This window comes from Syzygium oleosum, unplaced genomic scaffold (genome assembly GCF_021117445.2).
Source record: "Syzygium oleosum isolate NSW1041296 unplaced genomic scaffold, Sole_v2.1 Sole_v2.31, whole genome shotgun sequence".
Lineage (NCBI taxonomy): Eukaryota > Viridiplantae > Streptophyta > Magnoliopsida > Myrtales > Myrtaceae > Syzygium > Syzygium oleosum.
Window position 1 is genome coordinate 1,863,380 of NW_026607515.1, and position 20,912 is coordinate 1,884,291.

At 39.3% G+C, this 20,912-nt stretch overlaps 1 protein-coding gene, 1 long non-coding RNA gene and 1 pseudogene across 3 annotated transcripts; all 3 read left to right on the plus strand.

Moving 5' to 3' along the window:
- Positions 1-165: 165 nt before the first annotated feature.
- LOC130135366 (uncharacterized) lies at positions 166-8,193 on the plus strand. Its single transcript, XR_008814778.1, has 4 exons — positions 166-390; positions 482-805; positions 999-1,065; positions 7,779-8,193. It is a non-coding gene; the product is annotated as an uncharacterized LOC130135366 (long non-coding RNA).
- A 1,887-nt stretch (positions 8,194-10,080) lies between these two features.
- On the plus strand, positions 10,081-13,436 carry LOC115694567 (receptor-like protein EIX1). Of its 2 annotated transcripts, none has more exons than XM_056304192.1 (2): positions 10,081-10,228; positions 10,308-13,436. In XM_056304192.1, exon 2 carries the CDS (start codon positions 10,439-10,441, stop codon positions 13,154-13,156), a length of 2,718 nt encoding a protein of 905 aa, XP_056160167.1. In that variant the 5' UTR covers positions 10,081-10,228; positions 10,308-10,438; the 3' UTR covers positions 13,157-13,436. The 2 variants fall into 2 exon arrangements, with proteins under 2 accessions (XP_056160167.1, XP_030477524.2); XM_030621664.2 differs by having other exon boundaries at positions 10,311-13,436.
- A 3,320-nt stretch (positions 13,437-16,756) lies between these two features.
- LOC130135359 (receptor-like protein EIX1) lies at positions 16,757-17,973 on the plus strand (annotated as a pseudogene).
- Positions 17,974-20,912: the final 2,939 nt, after the last annotated feature.

Sequence of the window (20,912 nt, forward strand, 5' to 3'; positions counted from 1 at the left end):
AGGCTTAGAGGAGTAAAGGAGCCTAGCATTCTTCCTATGTCGGACCAAAGAGAAAGAAGAGATGTAAAGGAAAACCTACAAAACTATACAACATGTTCTAACACTTTTTACTACTGAATTCAGCTAAACTTTTGCTCTTTTGTTGGGGAAAAAATTTACTTAGGAAATCCTACTCTTGACCGACCAACTAGAGATCCTGGAAGGTACGAGTACATTTGGAATCACGGGCTTATTTCAGACACTACATACGAAAATATGCGGAACTTTTGCACTGTGGATGGAGATCCTGAAGGCTGCCATAAGGCATGGATTGAAGCAAACACAAATGAAATTGGAGATGTAAATGGCTATAACATATATGTGAGACCATGCGGGAATAACACCGCACAGGTGAGATAGCTCCCCAATTTATTTCAGAGGCAAGAACAGAAATATAAAGCAATAGCTTCGAAGTTTATCCAGTCTTTTTCTCTGGAAGCAGGATTTGATGTATAGAAATGGGGAGGATTTCTGCCTGGAGACCGACCCTGTGAAGTACATGAAAAGGAAAGAGGTTCAAGAGTCCTTCCACGTCGACACCTCCTATATTCCACTGAACTACACTCTCTGCAGGTCTTGTTCATGAGACAAGAACTTTGCTCAAATCAAGGGCATGCGAAACTTCTGGAGATTAATCTTCTGATTTGGCTTATACAGTTAATGGAATGTCCATATCAGATACGTACAGCAAGAGTGATACAAAATCATCGGTCCTACCAATCCTTAAAGAACTCATAGAGACTCACTTGCGGATCTGGATATATAGGTGAGGTGTACTGTAGAATATGCTGGATAGGCTTGAGATGTACCCATGGTGGAATTAATTGGTAGGATTAGTGCCCATTCATATGTAGTAATGGACATTTCTTCTAATTCATCACAGATGTGTGTATTCTCTTACCGTAATTTAGTGGTGTCGAGTGTCGACTTTTCATGGATCATTGTCTTTTCTTGAGTAGTGGGACAACAGATGCAACCGTTCCGTTGTCAACAACCTGACGCAACGTTGCGGCACTAAAGTTGAAGGTGTTGGGATTTTGGCATCCAAATCCCATATAATTGAATGAAAAGTGTGTGGATGAAAGTGTCCAGCATAGGATAGAAGAGGTGATGGGAGATGGCTTATTTTGAGGAGCCTCTCAAATGGGTTTGGGTCCCAAGGAATACCCCACTTTTGTGGAAGGAAGAGGACCTATGCCAAGCTAGGTCGGTCCCCCGCGCGCGCGTACCGCCATCGCCGTCCGTCCGGCCGGGTCCATTCTCTATCGATTTTTTATTTTTTTCCGAACAGACACGTTGTTAGAAATTAATTAATTACTTATTTTTTGGACAAACAAACATGTTTTTTCGTGAGGTTCGGTTTGCCCGAACGAAAACCGCTTCGATTTGAGTGAGCCTTCGTGACTGTTCACGAACCGAACCAGTTCAAGTGAACCTTCGCTACTGTTCACGAATCGAACGGGAACCGCAAGCGAGTCTTCATTACTCGCAACTCTTCATTTTCGCCAAATACATATATCCGAACAGTTTAGTTCGGAAAGTGACACTTCGTGGCATTTATATTCCCGCGATACATTTTCCCGACGCGCTCTAGACATTTTTCACTTCATCATTTTGTGCAATTATTCTGCGAAGTTGCGTTCGAAGGAGTCCTCCGAATACGTACCACTTCGGAGCAACGAGATCCGTTCTATCCTGGAAGACGATTGTCCAATATCCCCAGGTACTGATTGAGAGGCCAAATTTATCTTAAGGACACGATGTTACTTTGTTGGGCTCGGATCAACATTCTGTTTATTTATTTGTACTGCTTTCAGGTTAATTTTCCTGACGTTTGATTTCAATTTCTGGTGTACGAACTTAGCCGACAACAATCTTAAGACGAATTTGCGTTGAAATGTTATTCTATGTTCAATTATCTTCGGTTTTGTTCGTATAATGATTTGCATGGTCTGCGTATTCTTCTGAGTAGTTCGTATACTTCTGAGTTATTCTAGATTGGCATTCCTTTAAGGCCAACCTTTGTTGTTCGTATACTTCTGAGTTAATACAAGTATTCTGTATAGTTCGTATGTTCCTGTCATAGTCGTATAGTATTTTTGTTGGGATTATTTTGTTATGTAGTTCGCTTAGTTTTTGACGAATTTCTATCATATCGTTCAATTCTGCTTGTGTCGAAATTCTATTACAATATTCGGAAATTTTGTATTCAGCATACGATTCTATTCATACATACATTCTGCTCCTGTTACAATTTTTTTTTAATTCTGTTCGTGAACAGATTTTTCGTTTTTGTTCATATTAAAAATTTTCAATTATGTTCATGAACAAATGATTCTGTTCGTAGTCATATATTTCCGATTCTATTCGTGAATATGTTTTGTTTTTGTATTTCATAAATGGCTTCGACTTCGACTCCAGTCAACCCTATTCCGAATCACGGAGAAAAGCTAGAAAAGTTCAATGGTACGGATTTCAAGAGATGGCAACAAAAGATGTTGTTCTATCTCACGACCTTGAACTTGGCTATATTCCTCAATGAGGATGGTCCTAAATTGGACGTTGAAGAGACAAATAAAGAAAAGGTTGCTGCTGTGAATGCATGGAAGCATTCTGACTTCCTATGTCACAACTATGTCCTTAACGGTCTGGATAGTACTCTCTATAACGTCTATAGTCCGCTGAAAATAGCTAAGGAGTTATGGGATAGTCTGGACAAGAAATACAAAACCGAAGATGCCGGATTGAAGAAATTCATTATCGGTAAATTTCTGGACTTCAAGATGATTGATTCAAAGACTGTCTTAAGTCAGGTTCAAGAGCTTCAAGTGATTATGCATGATATTCATGTTGAAGGAATGACTCTAAGTGAGTCATTTCAAGTGGCTGCCTTCATTGAAAAACTGCCACCATCCTGGAGAGATTTCAAAAATTATCTCAAACATAAGAGAAAGGAGTTGTCACTTGAAGACTTGATTGTTCGGTTGAGGATTGAGGAAGACAATAGGCTCTCTGAGAAGAAAGTTGTGAAGAACCTAGAGGTTTCAAAGGCCAATGTTGTTGAAGAAGGATCGAAACCCAACAAGAAGAGGAAAATGCCTAGCAAGTTTGGAGAGGGATTCACCCAAGGCCTGAAGAAGTTCGTTGGCAAGTGCTTTAACTGTGGCAAGTTTGGACATCTAGCCAAAGACTGCAGAGCCAAGAAAAGACAGAAAATTCAGGCTAATGTGATGGAAGAGATTTCCAATGGTGTTGATGATATCAATCTGACTGCTATGATATCCGAGTGTAATATGGTGGGAAATTCCAAGGAGTGGTGGATTGATACTGGAGCAACTCGTCATATCTATGCAAACAGATCGATGTTCTCGTCCTATACAACTATGTGGGGGTGATGAAAAACTTTATATGGGTAATTCATCAACCTATAAGGTTGAAGGTGTCGGAAAGATTGCTCTGAAGATGACATCTGGAAAGATTGTGACACTAAATAATGTTCTGCATGTGCTAGATGTTCGCAAGAATTTAGTATCTGGATCTCTCCTTAGCAAGAATGGCTTCAAGTTGGTTTTTGTATCTGATAAGTTTGAACTTTCCAAAAATGAGATGTATGTAGGAAAGGGTTATCTGAGTGATGGTTTGTTCAAGCTGAATGTAATGACTATTGTAACCAAGGATGATTTGAATAAAGTTGCTTCTACTTATGTGCTTGAGTCTTCTAATATTTGGCATGCTAAACTAGGACACGTTAACTATAAGTCGATAAAGAAATTAATGAATATGGGATTGTTGCTGAAGTTTGACTGTCCAAGTGAGAAATGCCAAGTGTGTGTTGAATGTAAATTTTCTAAGCCTCATTTCCATTCTGTGGATAATAGAGTTACAAAACCTTTAGATTTAATACACACAGATATATTCGATATGAAATCAATACCGTCAAGAGGTGGTAATAAGTATGTTATCATATTTATAGATGACTGTTCAAAGTATTGTTATGTTTATTTGCTTAGTAGCAAAGATGAGGCTGTGAATGCTTTTAGTACGTATAAATCTGAAGTTGAAACTCAGTTAAATAAGAAATTAAAATGATAAGAAGTGATAGAGGAGGTGAATATGAATTTCCTTTTGAGGAAATTTGTACTGAGTTTGGTATCGTTCACCAAATAACTGCTCCTTATACACCACAATCAAATGGTGTGGGGGAAAGGAAAAATCGATCTCTAAAGGAAACAATGAATGCATTGTTGAACAGTTTTGGTTTACTGCGGAATTTGTAGGGGGAAGCTGTCTTAATAGCAAATTTTATTTTAAATAGAGTACCCCACAAAAAGACACGACAAACTCCCTATGAGAAATGGAAAGGCAGAATGCCTAACTTGAATTATCTCAAATTGTGGGGGTGTTTGGCTAAGGTTGTAGTTCCTAAGCCTAAAAAGGTTAAGATAGGACCAAAGACCGTTGACTGTGTTTTTATCGGATATGCTTAGAATCGCAATGTATATCGTTTTTTTGTTCACAAGTTAGAGATCCCAGATATACATGTTAATACGATCATTGAATCAAGGGATGCTTCGTTCTTTGAAAATATATTTCCGTATAACATAGTATATGAGCCAATTGATACTAATAAGAGGCCTCGAGATACTATATCTAGAAGTGATCCAATGGAGGATGAACCTAGACGTAGTAAAAGACAAAGCACTTCCACGTCTTTTGGACCTGATTTCTTAACGTATCTGTTAGAGAATGAGCCTCGGACATTCAAAGAAGCTGTGACATCGCCAGAAGCCCCGTTCTGGAAAGAAGCTATCAATAGTGAAGTTGAATCCATCTTGTCAAACCATACATGGGAATTGGTTGACCTTCCTCCTGGTAATAAACCACTACAATGTAAGTAGATTTTCAAGAGAAAAATGAAAGCGGATGGTACTATTGATAAATATAAGGCTAGGCTTATAGTAAACGGATACAAGCAACGAGAAGGTCTTGATTATTTTGATACTTATTCACCTGTTACTAGAATTACATCTATAAGGATGCTAATTGCTATAGCAGCGGTGTATAAGCTTGAAATCCATCAAATGGATGTGAAAACGGCTTTCTTAAATGGGGATTTGGAAGAAGAAATATATTTGAAACAACCTGAAGGGTTTATTGTTCAAGGACAAGAGAAGAAAGTATGTTGGCTTATCAAGTCACTCTATGGATTGAAACAAGCACCAAAACAATGGCATGCTAAATTCGACCAAGTCATGTTGTTGAATGGTTTTAAGATTAATGAGTGTGATAAATGTGTATATGTTAAGGACACTCATAATGGTTTTGCCATTTTGTGCTTATATGTAGACGACATGCTTATAATGGGCAGCGATAGTGAGGTTGTTAAGGCGATCAAACGCATGCTCACAAGTAAATTTGATATGAAAGATATGGGGGTTGCAGATGTTATTTTAGGAGTTAAAATCCATAAGACATTTGGAGGATTAGCTCTATCACAGTCCCATTATATTGAGATCCATAAGACATTTGGAGGATTAGCTCTATCACAGTCCCATTATATTGAGACGATTCTTGGAAAGTGCAAGAATCTAGATATTGTACCAGTAAAGACTCCGATAGATGTTAATTTACATCTTTCAAAGAATACTGGTGAAAGCAAAGCTGAAAATGAGTATGCTAGTATACTAGGCAGTCTAATGTATGTCATGAACTGTATTAGGCCGGACATAGCTTGTGCTGTGAGCAAGCTAAGTCGATTTACAGTTAGTCTAAATGAAAATCATTGGAAAGCTATGAAACGTTTATTGGGCTACTTAAAGCATACTCAAGATTATGCTTTGCATTACACTGAATATCCAGCGGTACTTGAAGGATACTATGATGCAAATTGGATAACTGGCACTAAAGATACAAAATCGACAAGTGGATATGTATTCACACTTGGTGGGGCGGCAGTGTCTTGAAAATCATCCAAACAAACTTGTATTGCTATATCCACTATGGAATCAGAATTTATTGCTTTGGATAAAGCCGGTGAAGAAGCAGAGTGGCTTCGAAATTTCTTGAAAGATATTCTTAATTGGCCTAAACCACTGCCCACTATTTGTATACGTTGTGACAGTCAAGCGGCAATAGGAAGGGTAAGGAATGTCATGTATAACGGTAAGTCTCGACACATACGTCGAAGACATGACACAGTAAGACAACTTCTTTCTAGTGGAATTATCACCATTGACTATGTGAAGTCAAAAGATAATGTTGCGGATCCATTGACAAAAGGCCTAACTAGAGAGATGATTGCGAAAACATCAAGGGGAATGGGTTTAAGGCCTATAAACAAGTCATCATAGCGGAAACCCTACCTAATTGACTAGAGATCCTAAGATCTAGGTTCAAAGGGACAACTAAGTTATGAAGACAGTGTAGAGCACCGTCAAATTTTTGACTCATTCCTGGATGAAGACAGTACTAATATGTGAAGGTTAAGCAAAAGCTTTTAATGATTCTGAATTGAGTATGTGACATACTATATGTTCAGAAATCACCTATGTGAGTGTGAAGTGAGGCCCGCTTCTGTGACAATTGAAAAGGCCGAATTCTCTAAAACACTCATGAGACCAGGCAGTGTTCATGGCCAAAACGAACACAACAGTGAGAACCAATTTTGTTCGAGAAACAGTTGTGTGATTTCTATTATCTAGGCTTACACCAAAGGTCGACGGTTAAAAGACATCAAGTCTACTGATTGACCGAGTAAGTCCGATAGGTTTCACTAAGGAAAGCTCAAAATCTCAGACTAGTTATTCTGATGCAACGTTTTCTCATGGAATAATCGCACTTTGCATCTCATGCATACACGAAGAGTCATGATATCATAACTTTTCATTCATGTGGGTGATTGTTGGGATTTTGGCATCCAAATTCCATAGAATTGAATGAAAAGTGTGTGGATGAAAGTGTCCTATATAGGATAAAAGAGGTGATGGGAGATGGTTTATTTTGAGGAGCCTCTCAAATGGGTTTGGGCCCCAAGGGGTACCCCACTTTTGTGGAAGGGAGAGGACCTACGCCAAGCTTGGTCGGTCCCCCGCGCGCGCGCGCCACCGTCCGGCCAGGTCCATTCTCTATCGGTTTTTTATTTTTTTTCGAGCAGACACGTTGTTAGAAATTAATTAATAATTTATTTTTTGGACAAACAAATATGTCTGTTCGTGAGGTTCGGTTCGCCCGAACGAAAACTGCTTCGATTCGAGTGAACCTTCGCGACTGTTCACGAACCGAACCGGTTCAAGTGAACCTTCGCTACTGTTCACGAACCGAACGGGAACCGCAAGCGAGTCTTCATTACTCGCAACTCTTCATTTTCGCCAAATACATAAATCCGAACAGTTTAGTTCGGAAAGTGACACTTCGTGGCATTTATATTCCCGCGAGACATTTTCCCGACGCGCTCTAGACATTTTTCACTTCATCATTTTGTGCGATTATTCTGCGAAGTTTCGTTCGAAGGAGTCCTCTGAATACGTATCACTTCGGAGGAATGAGATCCGTTCTATCCTGAGAGATGATCATCCAATATCTTCGGGTACTGATTGAGGGGCCAAATTCATCTTAAAGACACGACGTTACTTCGTTGGGCTCGGATCAACATTCTGTTTATTTATTTGTACTGCTTTCAGGTTAGTTTTCCTGACGTTTGATTTCAATTTCTGGTGTACGAACTTAACCGACAACAGAAGGTACAGAAGAAATGGTACCCCTGGAACCATAATGATCAGGTAAGCGCCATTGAAATCAGTCAAAGGAAAAGCTTTCATACAATCCATTCACGATTCACCAAAACTAGGCTCTTTGGTTGCCCAGCTTGCAGGTTGGATCGAGGAATATGAAGGATCGACTTGCGTTGCTGTGATGGGCACGGGACATGAAGTGCCGATGTATCTCCCCCCCAGGCGCGTGCTATTTTTAAGAGCTTCTTGTCCAATGCACCAATGCCGAAGGCACCTTCTAAACAGTGAGAAACTCAGGATGAAATCGCTATGAGGGATGATTTATGTTCATTATTAGATATAATGAAAGGTTGATGTCAATCTTTTGTATTCAACGCAAAACAATTGGAGCGATTTCAGAATACTAGAAGCCTGGGAATTCATAATGGGTAGTTAGTCTGAAGTTGCTTGATGTAATTCGAAAGTTCTCGAATACAGTATGTGGAAGGCTAGTGACAAGAACATTACTAGTTGAATGATATTGATGTAAGTTCAGAAGTCAGTATTTTCCTCCTATAAATTTACAGAAAATGATCCCATAGCATTCTGCACAATTGACTCGATAAACATCGACTTGTATTATCCTGGACGTTTCTTGATTAGACAGAGTGAGAACGTCGACTGGAGTTTGAGTTATCTGCAGACCGTCACTTTTATGACCTCCTATCAAAAGAAGTATGTATTTTCCTTTGTTATAATTGACACTCAAATGGTGGTATACGGTCTATAATAATTGAATGAATATGCATAACAAAGTCACTCCCCATGATTCTAGCCTTTGTGAATTCCTAAAAACTCTTCACGTGCGGAGTTGGCCCGATTTTGAACTCTTCATAATAGAATGCACACGGTGATTATCTCTCTCCATAAGTTTTTGGAGAAAGTTTTCCCATATTTCTAGATTCAATCTCTTTTTTTCTAAAGACAAACATTTCTTCATTTATTTGATTCTCTCCATTGGTAAAGAGATGATTATCAACTTAACCATCAAATTGAAAGTCCGCTAGTCCCTTCTATATATGGCGATGTTACATTTTGCCGAAGGTGCGACTGTCCTAACGCATATGGCAATGTGTATCCACCAGTCCTTAAGTCCTTGATTGCATCATCCTTTGATGAAGAGATCATATGAGAGCTTGCTCTTTCGAGCCAAAAGAGACACTCTGGATATTGACTGGTTATGTTATATTTTCTTTCATCTATATGCATCCCTTAGATGCACAGTGTAGAAGAAATATGAGTTTATACCTAAAAAAATCCATTATGGATATTCTGTGTAACGGCATACTTAGGCATACGTCCTGTTAATATTTAGTTTCTTGCTTTTGTTCTTGCTGTTTGTTCCGGTGTTGTTCGGTCTCTTTGAAACTTTGCGACATTTCCAGGACAATTGGGATCGTGTTATAGTTCGAGTGTGCATGATAGTAGAGGACTTAGATTTTCGTGAGTCTTGTGCTGAGTTTTTGGACATTATATGCTCAACTGGGACAATTGAAGAACAATTTGGGATTATGAAAAAAAAAATACACGATATTTACTTATCAAAAAAAGAAATAAGTGCAACCAGATAAATATGGACATAAAAATCTGGAGGAAAAGGATATGTTAGAATGAGGACATGGACGTCAAAGACTTGGACTTGGCGCTTGCGGGTCTTGCGGGTTTTCAAACAGTGACGGGACTAAGGAAGTTGATGTTATCGGCTTATAGCAGATGTAGTTTGCGAAGCCGCTAAAATTGTTTAACTTTTGTGTGAAATTACCGTTGAGTGCGCATATGGTAGATGTGAAAGAAAGAAGTCTCACGTCAGATGTATAAAAGCTAAAACAAGCAATTGATGTGCGTGTGAAAGAAGGTCAAATGACGTGGAAGGCTAGTAATATGAACTTAATCAGTTAAACGAAATTGATCTAAGGTCAAAAGTCAGCCTTTTCCTCTTATTCATTTACAGAGAACGATCATCCTACAGCATCTATAACCATTATGTATTATCCTGGAAGTTGCTTACACACACAGAGAGCACGTCCATTTCATTAAAATCTTGTCAGAATTCGTATTTCTCCAAAAGAAATGCAAACAGAGCAATATAGACCCAAGTCGTCGTATGAGATAAGGACATGGATTCACGACTTCAGTCGGTGCTCGCGGGTCTTGCACGGCAAACCTTGGCCATACATAAAATATCCACAATAATGCTGTGGGTCCAGCCCCGCCGACGATATAGAACAATAATTGGTTTGTTCCCTGTCATTCCTTCCCTGACTCTTTACAAATACCCTTTGTCGACTCCCATGAACCCAAATGCACCCAAACCAAAAGCCTGAAGCCTAATCGAGTGGCTTTCACGTGCAATAGAGCTTTTGTTTTCAATCTCATCATCATTCATGGCGGGGCATGACAGTGTGAAAGTCCTTGCACTAGTAAGTCTGATGTTGATTTTAGACAATGCGTGTGTATGCTTGTGCAGAAACAGAAGCTCAGCCTCCATTTGCTTTGAAGAAGAAACGGATGCTCTAGTCCAACTCAGACAAAGTCTCTCAGACCCATCTAACGTCCTTTCTTCTTGGAACGACAAAGATTGTTGCCAATGGACCGGAGTGACGTGCGACCAAGTAAATGGACATGTTGTCATGCTCCAGATCACACCAGGAGGTGAATTCTGGTCGCCACAAATTTCTTCCATAGCGAATGATCTGAATGATTCTTTGCTCAACTTGAGATACTTAAGCCACCTAGACTTGAGCGGGATCTATTTTTACTACGCGCACATGCCCAAATTCATCGGCTCGATGAAGCAATTGAGGTACCTTAACTTGTCCAACTCTTTCTATGTTGCAACTGTTCCTCATGAATGGGGAAATCTCACTAAGTTGGAAGTCCTCGATCTTCATTGCGAATATTGCTCGGTTGTTCTTGACGACATTATGTGGGTTTCGCATCTTCAAGCATTAAAGTACCTCGACACGAGTGGTCTAAAAGCTACCAACTCTTCTAGAGATCTCATGCAGGTGATCACTAGACTCCCATCTTTATCACATTTGAGCCTATCGGCTTGTGGGCTTCACAATCTTTACCTGCCTTCTGATCACTTGGCCAATTGTACTTCTCTTGGTCTTCAATACCTCGATCTTTCAAAAAATAATTTCGAAGGTCCCATCCCAAGTACTGTATTTCAAAACATGACTTTTCTTCAGCACCTTGATCTTTCATCAAATTTTTTCAACTCTTCAGTATCAAGGTGGTTGTACTCTTTCTTGAGGAACAACCAGTTCCTCGAGTCATTATCCTTGGGCCATAACGAACTCCATGAGGAGATATTTTCAGTCGAGGGAAATTCTTCGGGGCTTATTGGGAAAAACTTGGAGCTACTGGAGATAAGCAATAATTTACTTCGAGGAGCTTTGCCAGATTGGCTGTTTAACTTGAAAAACCTGATAATGCTTGACCTATCACATAATCAGTTACATGGAGCCATCCCGTCATCGTATGGTTGGTTATGCTTGGAAGCACTTATTCTTTCTTATAACCAATTAACAGGGGATATTCCAGAGGCATTAGGAAGATTGCAAGTCTTAGTAGTTTTAGATCTCAGTAACAATCTTCTGAATGGCACTATTCCACACAGTCTCGGACAACTTCAACATCTTTACTGGTTAATTCTTTCAGCAAACTCCTTGAGAGGAACAATTTCTGAAATCCACTTCTCCAACCTCTCGAAGCTATCGTATTTAGATATCAGTAACAATCATTTAGCTTTCGAGGTGGATTCCGACTGGATACCACCCTTCAATCTCACGTTCATTGGGATGACGTCTTGCGAGTTCGCAATGGAATTTCCACGATGGATAAGAACTCAAGTCAGAGCAATAGACATAGCTTTGTCCAATAACTCCATCAGAGGAGCTCTCCCAGATTGGCTAGGTCTCATGTCACTCTCCAAGCTGAATCTCTCCTATAACCAAATAAATGGATCTCTGCTAAAATTTTCCTCTAACCTATATTCATTAGATCTCTCCCACAACTTAATCTCAGGACCTATTGCACAAGATATTGGCCCAGCACTACCACAGTTGGAATTATTGTATCTGAATGATAATCTCTTAAGTGGTCCAATACCGACCTCATTATGCGAGATCAAATATCTATATGCGTTGCACCTTGGAAGGAACGAATTAGTTGGTGAAATTCCTGCATGTTGGAAGGACAGCCCTTGCATACACCTTGATTTATCATCCAATAAGTTGTCTGGAGTCATACCGAGTTCTTTGGGAAATCTAATCTCGCTTAGGTCATTACACTTGAACAACAACAGACTCCATGGAGGAATTCCTGTGACCATGAACTATTGTAGGAACTTGCTGGTTTTGGATCTTGGAGAAAACAAAATCTCAGGAAGTGTTCCTCATTGGATTGGACCAACTTTTACATTACTACAGATTCTTAGACTGCGAGAAAACATGTTTAATGGTAGTATTCCTTCGCAGCTATGCTTACTCTCCGCACTGCAAATATTGGACCTAGCGGTGAACAATCTGACAGGAATGATTCCAGAGTGTCTTGGCTATATGAAAGGTATGAAACTGAACAACAGCCTAGATGAAGGCAACTCACTCTCCCCTGCTTCTGCGGCTGCACCTCCCATGCTTGGGCCAATAGCGTCCGTCGCTCCACCAGACTGGACTCAAGAGCATGTGGAGCAGGTCGTGAAGGGGATCGACCTTGACTACACCACACTTGATCTACAGCTTATGGTCAATTTGGATCTCTCAAGCAACAAATTGAATGGACCGATCCCTGGAGAGCTTACCTTGCTTTCTGGATTGCGAGGCTTGAACTTGTCGCGTAACTTTCTTTCTGGAGGCATCCCGACTATGATTGGAGATATGAAATCACTTGAGTCACTTGATCTTTCGAACAATCACCTATCAGGAACAATCCCGCAAAGCTTTTCTGCATTCACATCACTGAGCAAACTTAACTTGTCTCACAACAACTTCACTGGGCCAATTCCGAGAGGAAATCAAATCCAGACCCTTGATGATCCCTCCATTTATGTAGACAATCCTCTACTTTGTGGCAATCCTCTACAAAAGAAATGCCCCGGTGCAGAGGCTCCTCAAGCGCCAGAAGAAGATGCCGATGAAGAAGGTAAGCTTGAAAAGGTGATATTCTACCTCGTCATAATGTTCGGGTTTGCAATCGGGTTTTGGGGAGTTGTTGGCAGTTTGGTTTACAAGAAGAATTGGAGACGCGCATACTTCGACTATGTGGACCGTAAAACAGACATGGTGTACATGATTGTTGCAGTGAAGGTAGCCGAGTTGAGGAGGAGACTGAGAAGAGCGTAACAAGCCTGTTCTCCACATCAATCAGTTCAACACTTCATTGATCTCGTGCAGTTCTTACTTTCTCATTCAAGCATAATCGTCTTAGTAGTTGGCGTGTTCCTCCTTATGACTAGTAGCCAATTTTATGTTTTCTTTAATTTCAAGCTTGTCCGAGCAGGCCGTCAACGGAACGGCATGCGAAGTGCAAATCAGTATCATTTTGTAATTTAGTGTTGCTCAGCAATCTAGCAGTACTTTGTGTTATTATAATCATGATGTTTTGCTTGTCAATGATGTGAAATTATGTTAGGAAATTCCATTTCATCCTGTTTATATGCCTTTTCTGCTAATTGCATATGGAGGGTAATACAAAATCCGGACATGAAATTGTTAATGGCATAGGGCCCTCCAATGTTCATTTTATGCCTTTCCTAAGATTATATTTCCTTTCTCAATTTCGAGACGTGGGAAATTTTTTTGCATGTAATCCAAATCGCAATGGAGGACTCTGTCAAAAGCGTAGAAACAATTCTCCACAATTTGAATACATAGTAGAAGGGCTAGACGTGCTAGTACAGGGGATCAACTGATCATACATGGGCTATCAAACGAGTGAATCACTCAAAAGATCACGGAAATACGATGGCGTTCTCGTTTTCTTTTCTTTTCTTTTTTATCTCATTGTTTAAGAGGAATCCAGGGTCCGGTAATGAGAAATTTACCGTGGTTGTCAGATTTTCTAAGTTACTGATAGTTTCAAATACCATTGGTAAAAAAAAATGTATGATCAGTGACTTGCTTGTCATGTAATCTATTAGTAAATCATTAACATTATCATGAACCAACGTCCAAATGAATTTAAAAATCACTTTCTTTTAAATTTTAGAACTATAGTTGGTAAATTATCATCACTATAATAAATTATCAACATTCAAATAATTAGCTACTGGTTCTGAATTTTAGAGTGTGGTTAATTGACTACTCACACTACAATGGATTTACCAACATCTCAATAAATTAATAATTTAATAAAGTTTGGAAATTTAGTCTTGGTAGTTCACTAAGTATACTTATAATTTGGAAAAAAAGTTGGTAACTTACGAATTTATTCGGATATTGGTAAATTTATTATGATGCCGTAGGTTACTAACCGTACTTGTAATATTTGAAAGAAACAATTGTTAGCTTACTTATTTTTTGGGTTGTTGGTAAATCTATAGAGGATTGGATGTATACTAACCAACTTGTAACATTTTAAAGAAGTTAGTGATATGCTAATTTATTGGAATATTGTCAAGTTCATTATACTTAGTAGTTTACGGAACCACACGGGTAGTATTTGAAATTAATTGGTAACTTACTAACATTCCAATGAATTAATAATTTTAACTTTTTTTTCAAACCGTAAAAGTGTACTTAATAAACTAGAGGTTAATAATTTTAACTTACTAACATTCCAATCGGGTGAATTCACTAAAAACCCCCAACTTTAGATCAAGTCCCAAATCTGCTCCGAACTTTTTTTTGTCTTAAAAAAAACCCCAAACTTTAGGTCAAGTCCCAAATCTATCCCCAACTTTATTTGTCTCTGAAAAAACCTCAAATTTTAAGCTCAGTCTCAAATCTGCCCCGAATTTTGTTTTGTGTAAAAAAAATCAGCAAATTTCAATTTATTTTCAAAAATATACCCCCGTGATCTAGTTCCAACTTAACATGGTACTTCCACGTCGATAACAAATCCACATCAGCAAAGTAATGGGGCGATAAGTACAGACCGACGTTGCATTTCCACTTCAATAACAAATCCAACCCAATAAAAATTGTTGAAATTCTCCAAATTAAAACCATTCTAGGATATGAAAGTTAGGGACGATAACAAATCCACCCAAATTTTTTTTAATTTAAAAAAAATCCTAATTTTTATGTTCAGTCCTAATTTGCTCAGAACTTTTCTTTATCTAAAAAAAAGCACCATTACTTTGTTAATGTTGATTTGTTATCGCCACGTCGAGTTGAGATTAGATCATGGGGGTATATTTTTGAAAATAAATTAAATTTTGGTGATTTTTTCTACACAAAACAAAATTCGAGGCAGATTTGGGACTGGACTTAAAGTTTGGGATTTTTTCTGAGACAAAAAAAAGTTCGGACCAGATTTGGGACTAAACCTAAAGTTTGAGATTTTTTCTGAGATAAAAAAAAGTTCAAAATAGATTTGGGACTTGATTTAAAGTTGGGGTTTTTTAAGGAATTAGGCCCATTCCAATCGGTTTGGACTCTTTTTGGGTAGGATTTCCCTGGGCCGCCGAATCATTTTATGAAAAGTTTGGGACGGTCCTGGCTATTAGGCTACAAATATTGACCGAAAAGAACTGCATCGGCCCAAAAACTAAAAGATAATAAACAATTAAGACTTTAAAAAGATAAACTTTAATCTTCTTTGTCTCTTTCCCTCTCTTTACCCGGGTGTTAAATAACTTACAAAGCAGTCGGTAAATCTAATCGAAGAAGAGTTCATAATTCAGCATTGAAGTTTGTAACTTTGAGACGTTGGTATTTTTTTTTTATGATATTAACTATCAACCATGGGTGTTAAAATCTTAATCTAAATCTAAAAATCAGACGATGTTAAAATTTAAAAGGGACAAAGGACGTAGGTATCGTGTACCTGACTTGATGCAGTTGGCTCGCAGGTTTTGATATTGTACATGATTCTGTATATAAATACTCGTGCATTTTAAAATGTTTTAGGTGCGTCTCAAATTGCAAAAGTCATATTCTGAGAGTAGAATTTTACTATACCAAGTTAGCAAGAGCCTTCCTGATAAGTCATGTGTTTTGATTGATACTTGTTAATTTTTCAAAGTAAATTTCACTAATAATAAGGCCTTTGTGCCACGTAAACTTTTGAAACTTCTAACATTTGTTGCAGGAGGAACAAGGACATGATTTCACAGAATGAACAAGGTCACTATCTCTCAGCTTGATATTTATCTCCACACCATTATTTTTCTCTTTTTTTTGTGGGGGGGGGTGGTGGTGGTGGTGGTGGGTGGGTTTGGTTTAGGAATTAGTTTGTTTCAGGTAATGAAATTCATCTCATCGAATGTATGAATCAATCCACTCCCTCATAATGCTAATTAACTGCGAGTCACTCGCCAACTCCTCTACCTGGTTACTCCATTTTTTTATTCGTCTGAAAGAATAGGGCATTAGGGTCTCATCATCGAGTCAGCAGGTAAAACCTTAGCCAAATATTTCAAACCTACCATCATGACAATCGAACTTTTTTATTAATCTCACCTACGGAAAAGTTTGGGAGAATCCAACGAGAGTTTGAGGAGTGAATAGGGATTGAATCCTGAGAGCCGCATTTAGTGGTCGGAACATTATCAAGAAACCATGAGATGTTTGGTATTGCCTCTATAAGAGCTTCTTGTCTAATGCACCAATGCTGAGGGCACCTTCTAAACTACGAGAAGCTCAGCGTGAAATCGCTCGGAGTGATCATTTAACAAGTTGTTCATGTTCATTCTTAGATGAAAGGGTTGGTATCAATCTTTTGTACTTGATGCGAAACTATTGAACCATTTTTAGAATACTAGAAGCACTTGATGCAAAACAACAGTCTCCATGGGGAAATTCCTGCGACTATGAACTATTGCAGAAACTTGCTGATTTTGTATCTTGGCGATAACAAAATATCTGGAAGTGTTCCACATTGGATTGGACCAAGCTTTCAGCTACTACAGATTCTTAGATTGCGAGAAAACATGTTCAATGGTAGTATTCCTTCATAGCTATACTTACTCTCAGCACTGCAAATATTGGACCTAGTAGTGAACAATCTGATAGGAATGATTCCGGATTGTCTTGGCTATATGAAAGGTATGAAACTGAACAAAAGTATAGATGAAGGCAACTCACTCTCCGCTGCTTATGCACCTGCACCTCCTGTGCTTGGCCCGACGGCTTATAGCATCGCTCCAGTAGATTGGAATCAAGAACATGTGGAACAGCTCGTGAAGGGGATAGACCTTGACTACACAACACTTGATCTACAGCTTATGGTGAATTTAGATCTCTCAAGCAACAAATTGGTTGGGCCGATCCAAGGAGAGCTTACCTTGCTCTCCGGATTGCGAGGCTTGAACTTATCGCGCAACTTTCTTTCTAGAGGCATCCCGACTATGATTGGAGACATGAAATCGCTCGAGTCACTTGATCTTTCGAATAATCACCTTTCAGGAACAATCCCAAATAGCTTTTATGCATTCACATCACTGAGCAAACTAAACTTGTCACACAACTTCACGGGGCCAATTCCGAGAGGAAATCAAATCCAGACCCTTGATGATCCTTCCATTTATGCTGACAATCCTCTACTTTGTGGCAATCCTCTACAAAAGAAATGCCCGGCTGCGGAGGCCCCTCGAGCGCCATAAGAAGATACCAATGAAGAAGGTAAGATTGAAAAGGTGATGTTACTTCGTCATAATGTTTGGGTTTGCAATTGGGTTTTGGGGAGTTGTTGGCGGTTTGGTGTACAAGAAGAATTGGAGGCGCGCGTACTTCGGCTATGCGGAACGTAAAGCAGACATGGTGTACATGATTGTTGCAGTGAAGGTAGCCGAGTTGAGGAGGAGACTGAGAAGAGCGTAACAGGCCTGTTCTCCACATCAATCAGTCCAATGCTTCATTGATATCGTGAAGTTCTTGTTTTCTTGTTCAAGCAGAATCGTCTTAGTAGTTGGCTTGTTTCTTCTTTTGACTAGCAGCCAATTTTTTGTTTTATTCAATTTCAAGCTTGTCCGAGCCAGCCGTCAGCGGAACGGCATGGGAAGTGCAAATCATGTCATTTTGTAATTTAGCATTGCTCAACAATTTAGCAGTACTTTGTGTTCTTATGCTCATGATGTTTTGCTTGTTAAAGATGTGAAATTATGTTAGCAAGTTCCATTTTCGTCCTGTTTATGCTTTTGCTGCTAATTGCATGTTGAGGGTAATACAAAATCAGGACATGAAATTGATAATGGCATAGGGCCCTTCAATGTTCAATGGATTTCTTTCCTAAGATTATGTTTCCTTTCTCAATTTCGAGACATCAAAAATACCGGACCATCCCAATCAGCTCGGACTGTTTTTTGGGTTGCGTTTCCCTGGACGGTCACTGCTATTGGGCTACAAATGATAAATTCCAAAGAGACCTGCACCGGCCTAAATTTTAAAATAATAACAAACTATAATTGAAAAACCCTAATCATCATTTTGTCTTTTCCTCTCTTTACCTCAATCGCGTTCACTGCTTCAATCTAACACCCTCTCGTGCTCGTGCTCTCCCTTATGCCCAAGACATGGTGGTAAATAACTCATAGAGCAGTTGGTAAATTTAATCGAAGAAAAGTTCAAAATTCGACACATTAACGTTTGTAACTCTAAAATGTTGTTAAGTTTTTTTAATTATGTTAACTTTTGAGCATGGGTGTTAGAATGTTGATATAAACCTAAGAATAAGGCTATGCGACGATTTAAAAGGACGATACACGTGGTGTTGTGTATTTTTGAATTAGTGCTGGTTGCTCGCAATTTTTTATGTTATAATGATTCCATCTATCAATACTTTTACATTTTAAAATTTTTTTAGGTGCACATCAAATTGTAATAGTCATGTTCCAAGAGTAATATTTTACTATGCCGAGTTAGAGAGAGCCTTTCTAGTAAGTCATATGTGTTAAATTGTGTTTCGAATTTGAGTTCGTACACGATACTCAATACGCAAGCTCATCGTTTATTAAGGTAGCGAATGATAACTATTCTGTTCCGGAATGAGTTCCTGAACCAGAAATAGATTTTTCTATTTCTGGTTCCTGGATGAGTTTCTGAGAAAAAAAACCCGTTTGATAATGACAAAAAATTTCTATTTCTAGAACAGAAACCCGTTTGATAACAGCACAAAATTTCTATTTCCTGAAATAAAAACTCGTTTGATAAACAACAGAAAATTCTATTTCCAGGAACACAAATCCATTTTTTTAGAAATGGAACAAAAATAATAAAAAATCTGAAAAATTCATAAAAATCTTTAAAAAATTCAGAAAATCCCAAAAAATTGAAAAAGTCCAGAAAAAATCATCAAAATGTCGAGAAAATAAAAAAATTTAGATTTCGGGAAAATAGGAAATTTGTTGAATTTTTTCAAAAAAAAATCAAGAAATCAAAAATTTCAAAACTTCACATAATTGCTTAGAATATGTGGCCACCCACTTTTAGTGAAATTTAAATTTTTTTAGGTGCCCAAAAAAAATCAAAAAATAAAAAATTTCAAAACTTCACAGAATAGTTTAGAATACATGTGGCCACCCACTTTGAGTGAAATTTAAATTTTTTAAGGTGCCCAAAAAAATTCAAAAACTCAAAAATTTCAAAACTTTACAGAATGGCTTAGAATACTTGTGGCTATGACATCCCGAATTTCGGCCCATTTTTGGGATTTATAAAACCCGTAAATTGTCAGTGTGCTTATAGTAAAATCTCGCCTGGGAACTGATCACTCCCGGTTATCATTTTAAATTAGAGATTTCGCCAGAATCGCACTCGATCAAATTTGGCCGTTATTTGGATCCCGAACTTGGCAGTCGATTTCCGGGAGTTTCGGGACAAATAAATTGGACGGTGTCAATATTATGGTAACCAATGTTGAGATTGTCAGGAATGATGGAAAAAGGGGAGTTTTTGACCACGTGCGAATTTGGACTAGTAGACCTCCTTCGTTATGATTTGGTCTAATTAATTTGGCCTTTGTCCCTTTTTATGTGCGAGGCTTATTTTGGACCGGTAGACCATTTTCGGTTTTTAATTTGGGCCATCGGATTGCAAATAATATTTGAATGTTCAAATATTTTCTTTTATTTCCTCTCTCTCTCTCCCTCCCTCTGACCCCGCGCGCGTCTTTCCCCCCCCCTCTCTGCAGACGTCCCCTCAACACCCACCCCCACCTACTCTCTCTCTCTCTCTTCTTTTCTTTTCTTTCTTTCTTTTTCCTTTCTTCCTCTGTTCTTCTTCTTCTTCCTCCTTCTTCGCCCGCGACTGGTTCTGCTCCGTTCTGCCCAGTCGCCGTCCGCCGCTCGGCCGCCCTCCGCCTCCGCCCGGATGCTGCTCCGCCAGTTGCCGCCGCCAGCAAGCCCGACCGCCGTCGCGTTGACCACCAGCCGCCGCCCCGACCGTTCCCTTTCTCTCCCCCACGTGGGCGCGACAGCAAGCCGTCGCCGCTGCCCTTCGCCTCAGCCTGGCCGCTGCGTGCCGCGCCGTCGCCGGCCAGCTCGACCGTGCGTCGCGCCAACCGTGGGCCGCCGTCCCCCTCTCCTCAGCCGGCAGCCCTTCCACCCACAGCCATCACTCCCCCTCTCTTTCTCTTGTTTGGCCGTGGGGAGCACCTCACCGGAGGAGCCGCCATTGCCGCGTGTTCGGCTCGGTTTGAAGCTTAGGACACCCGGTGAGTTTGACCCTAAACCCTAATTAGGATTATTTGCATTTCTAGACGAGTTTAGGGGTTAAATTAGGGTAATTTAGGGGTTATTGCGCAAAGGATGGTAGGGGTTGATGCCACGGCTGATTTGGTGAATTATAGTGACCGTTTGATGAGGTTTCGCGGCTATGTAAGTGTCGAGAGATGGCTGGTCAGGTTTGGAATGGAATAGCCCAAGTTTGGGGAAGTTCGAGTCTAGAATGCGGATTCTAGTGCGCGCCTTAATTGGCATTATGGTGGTTGATTAAAATG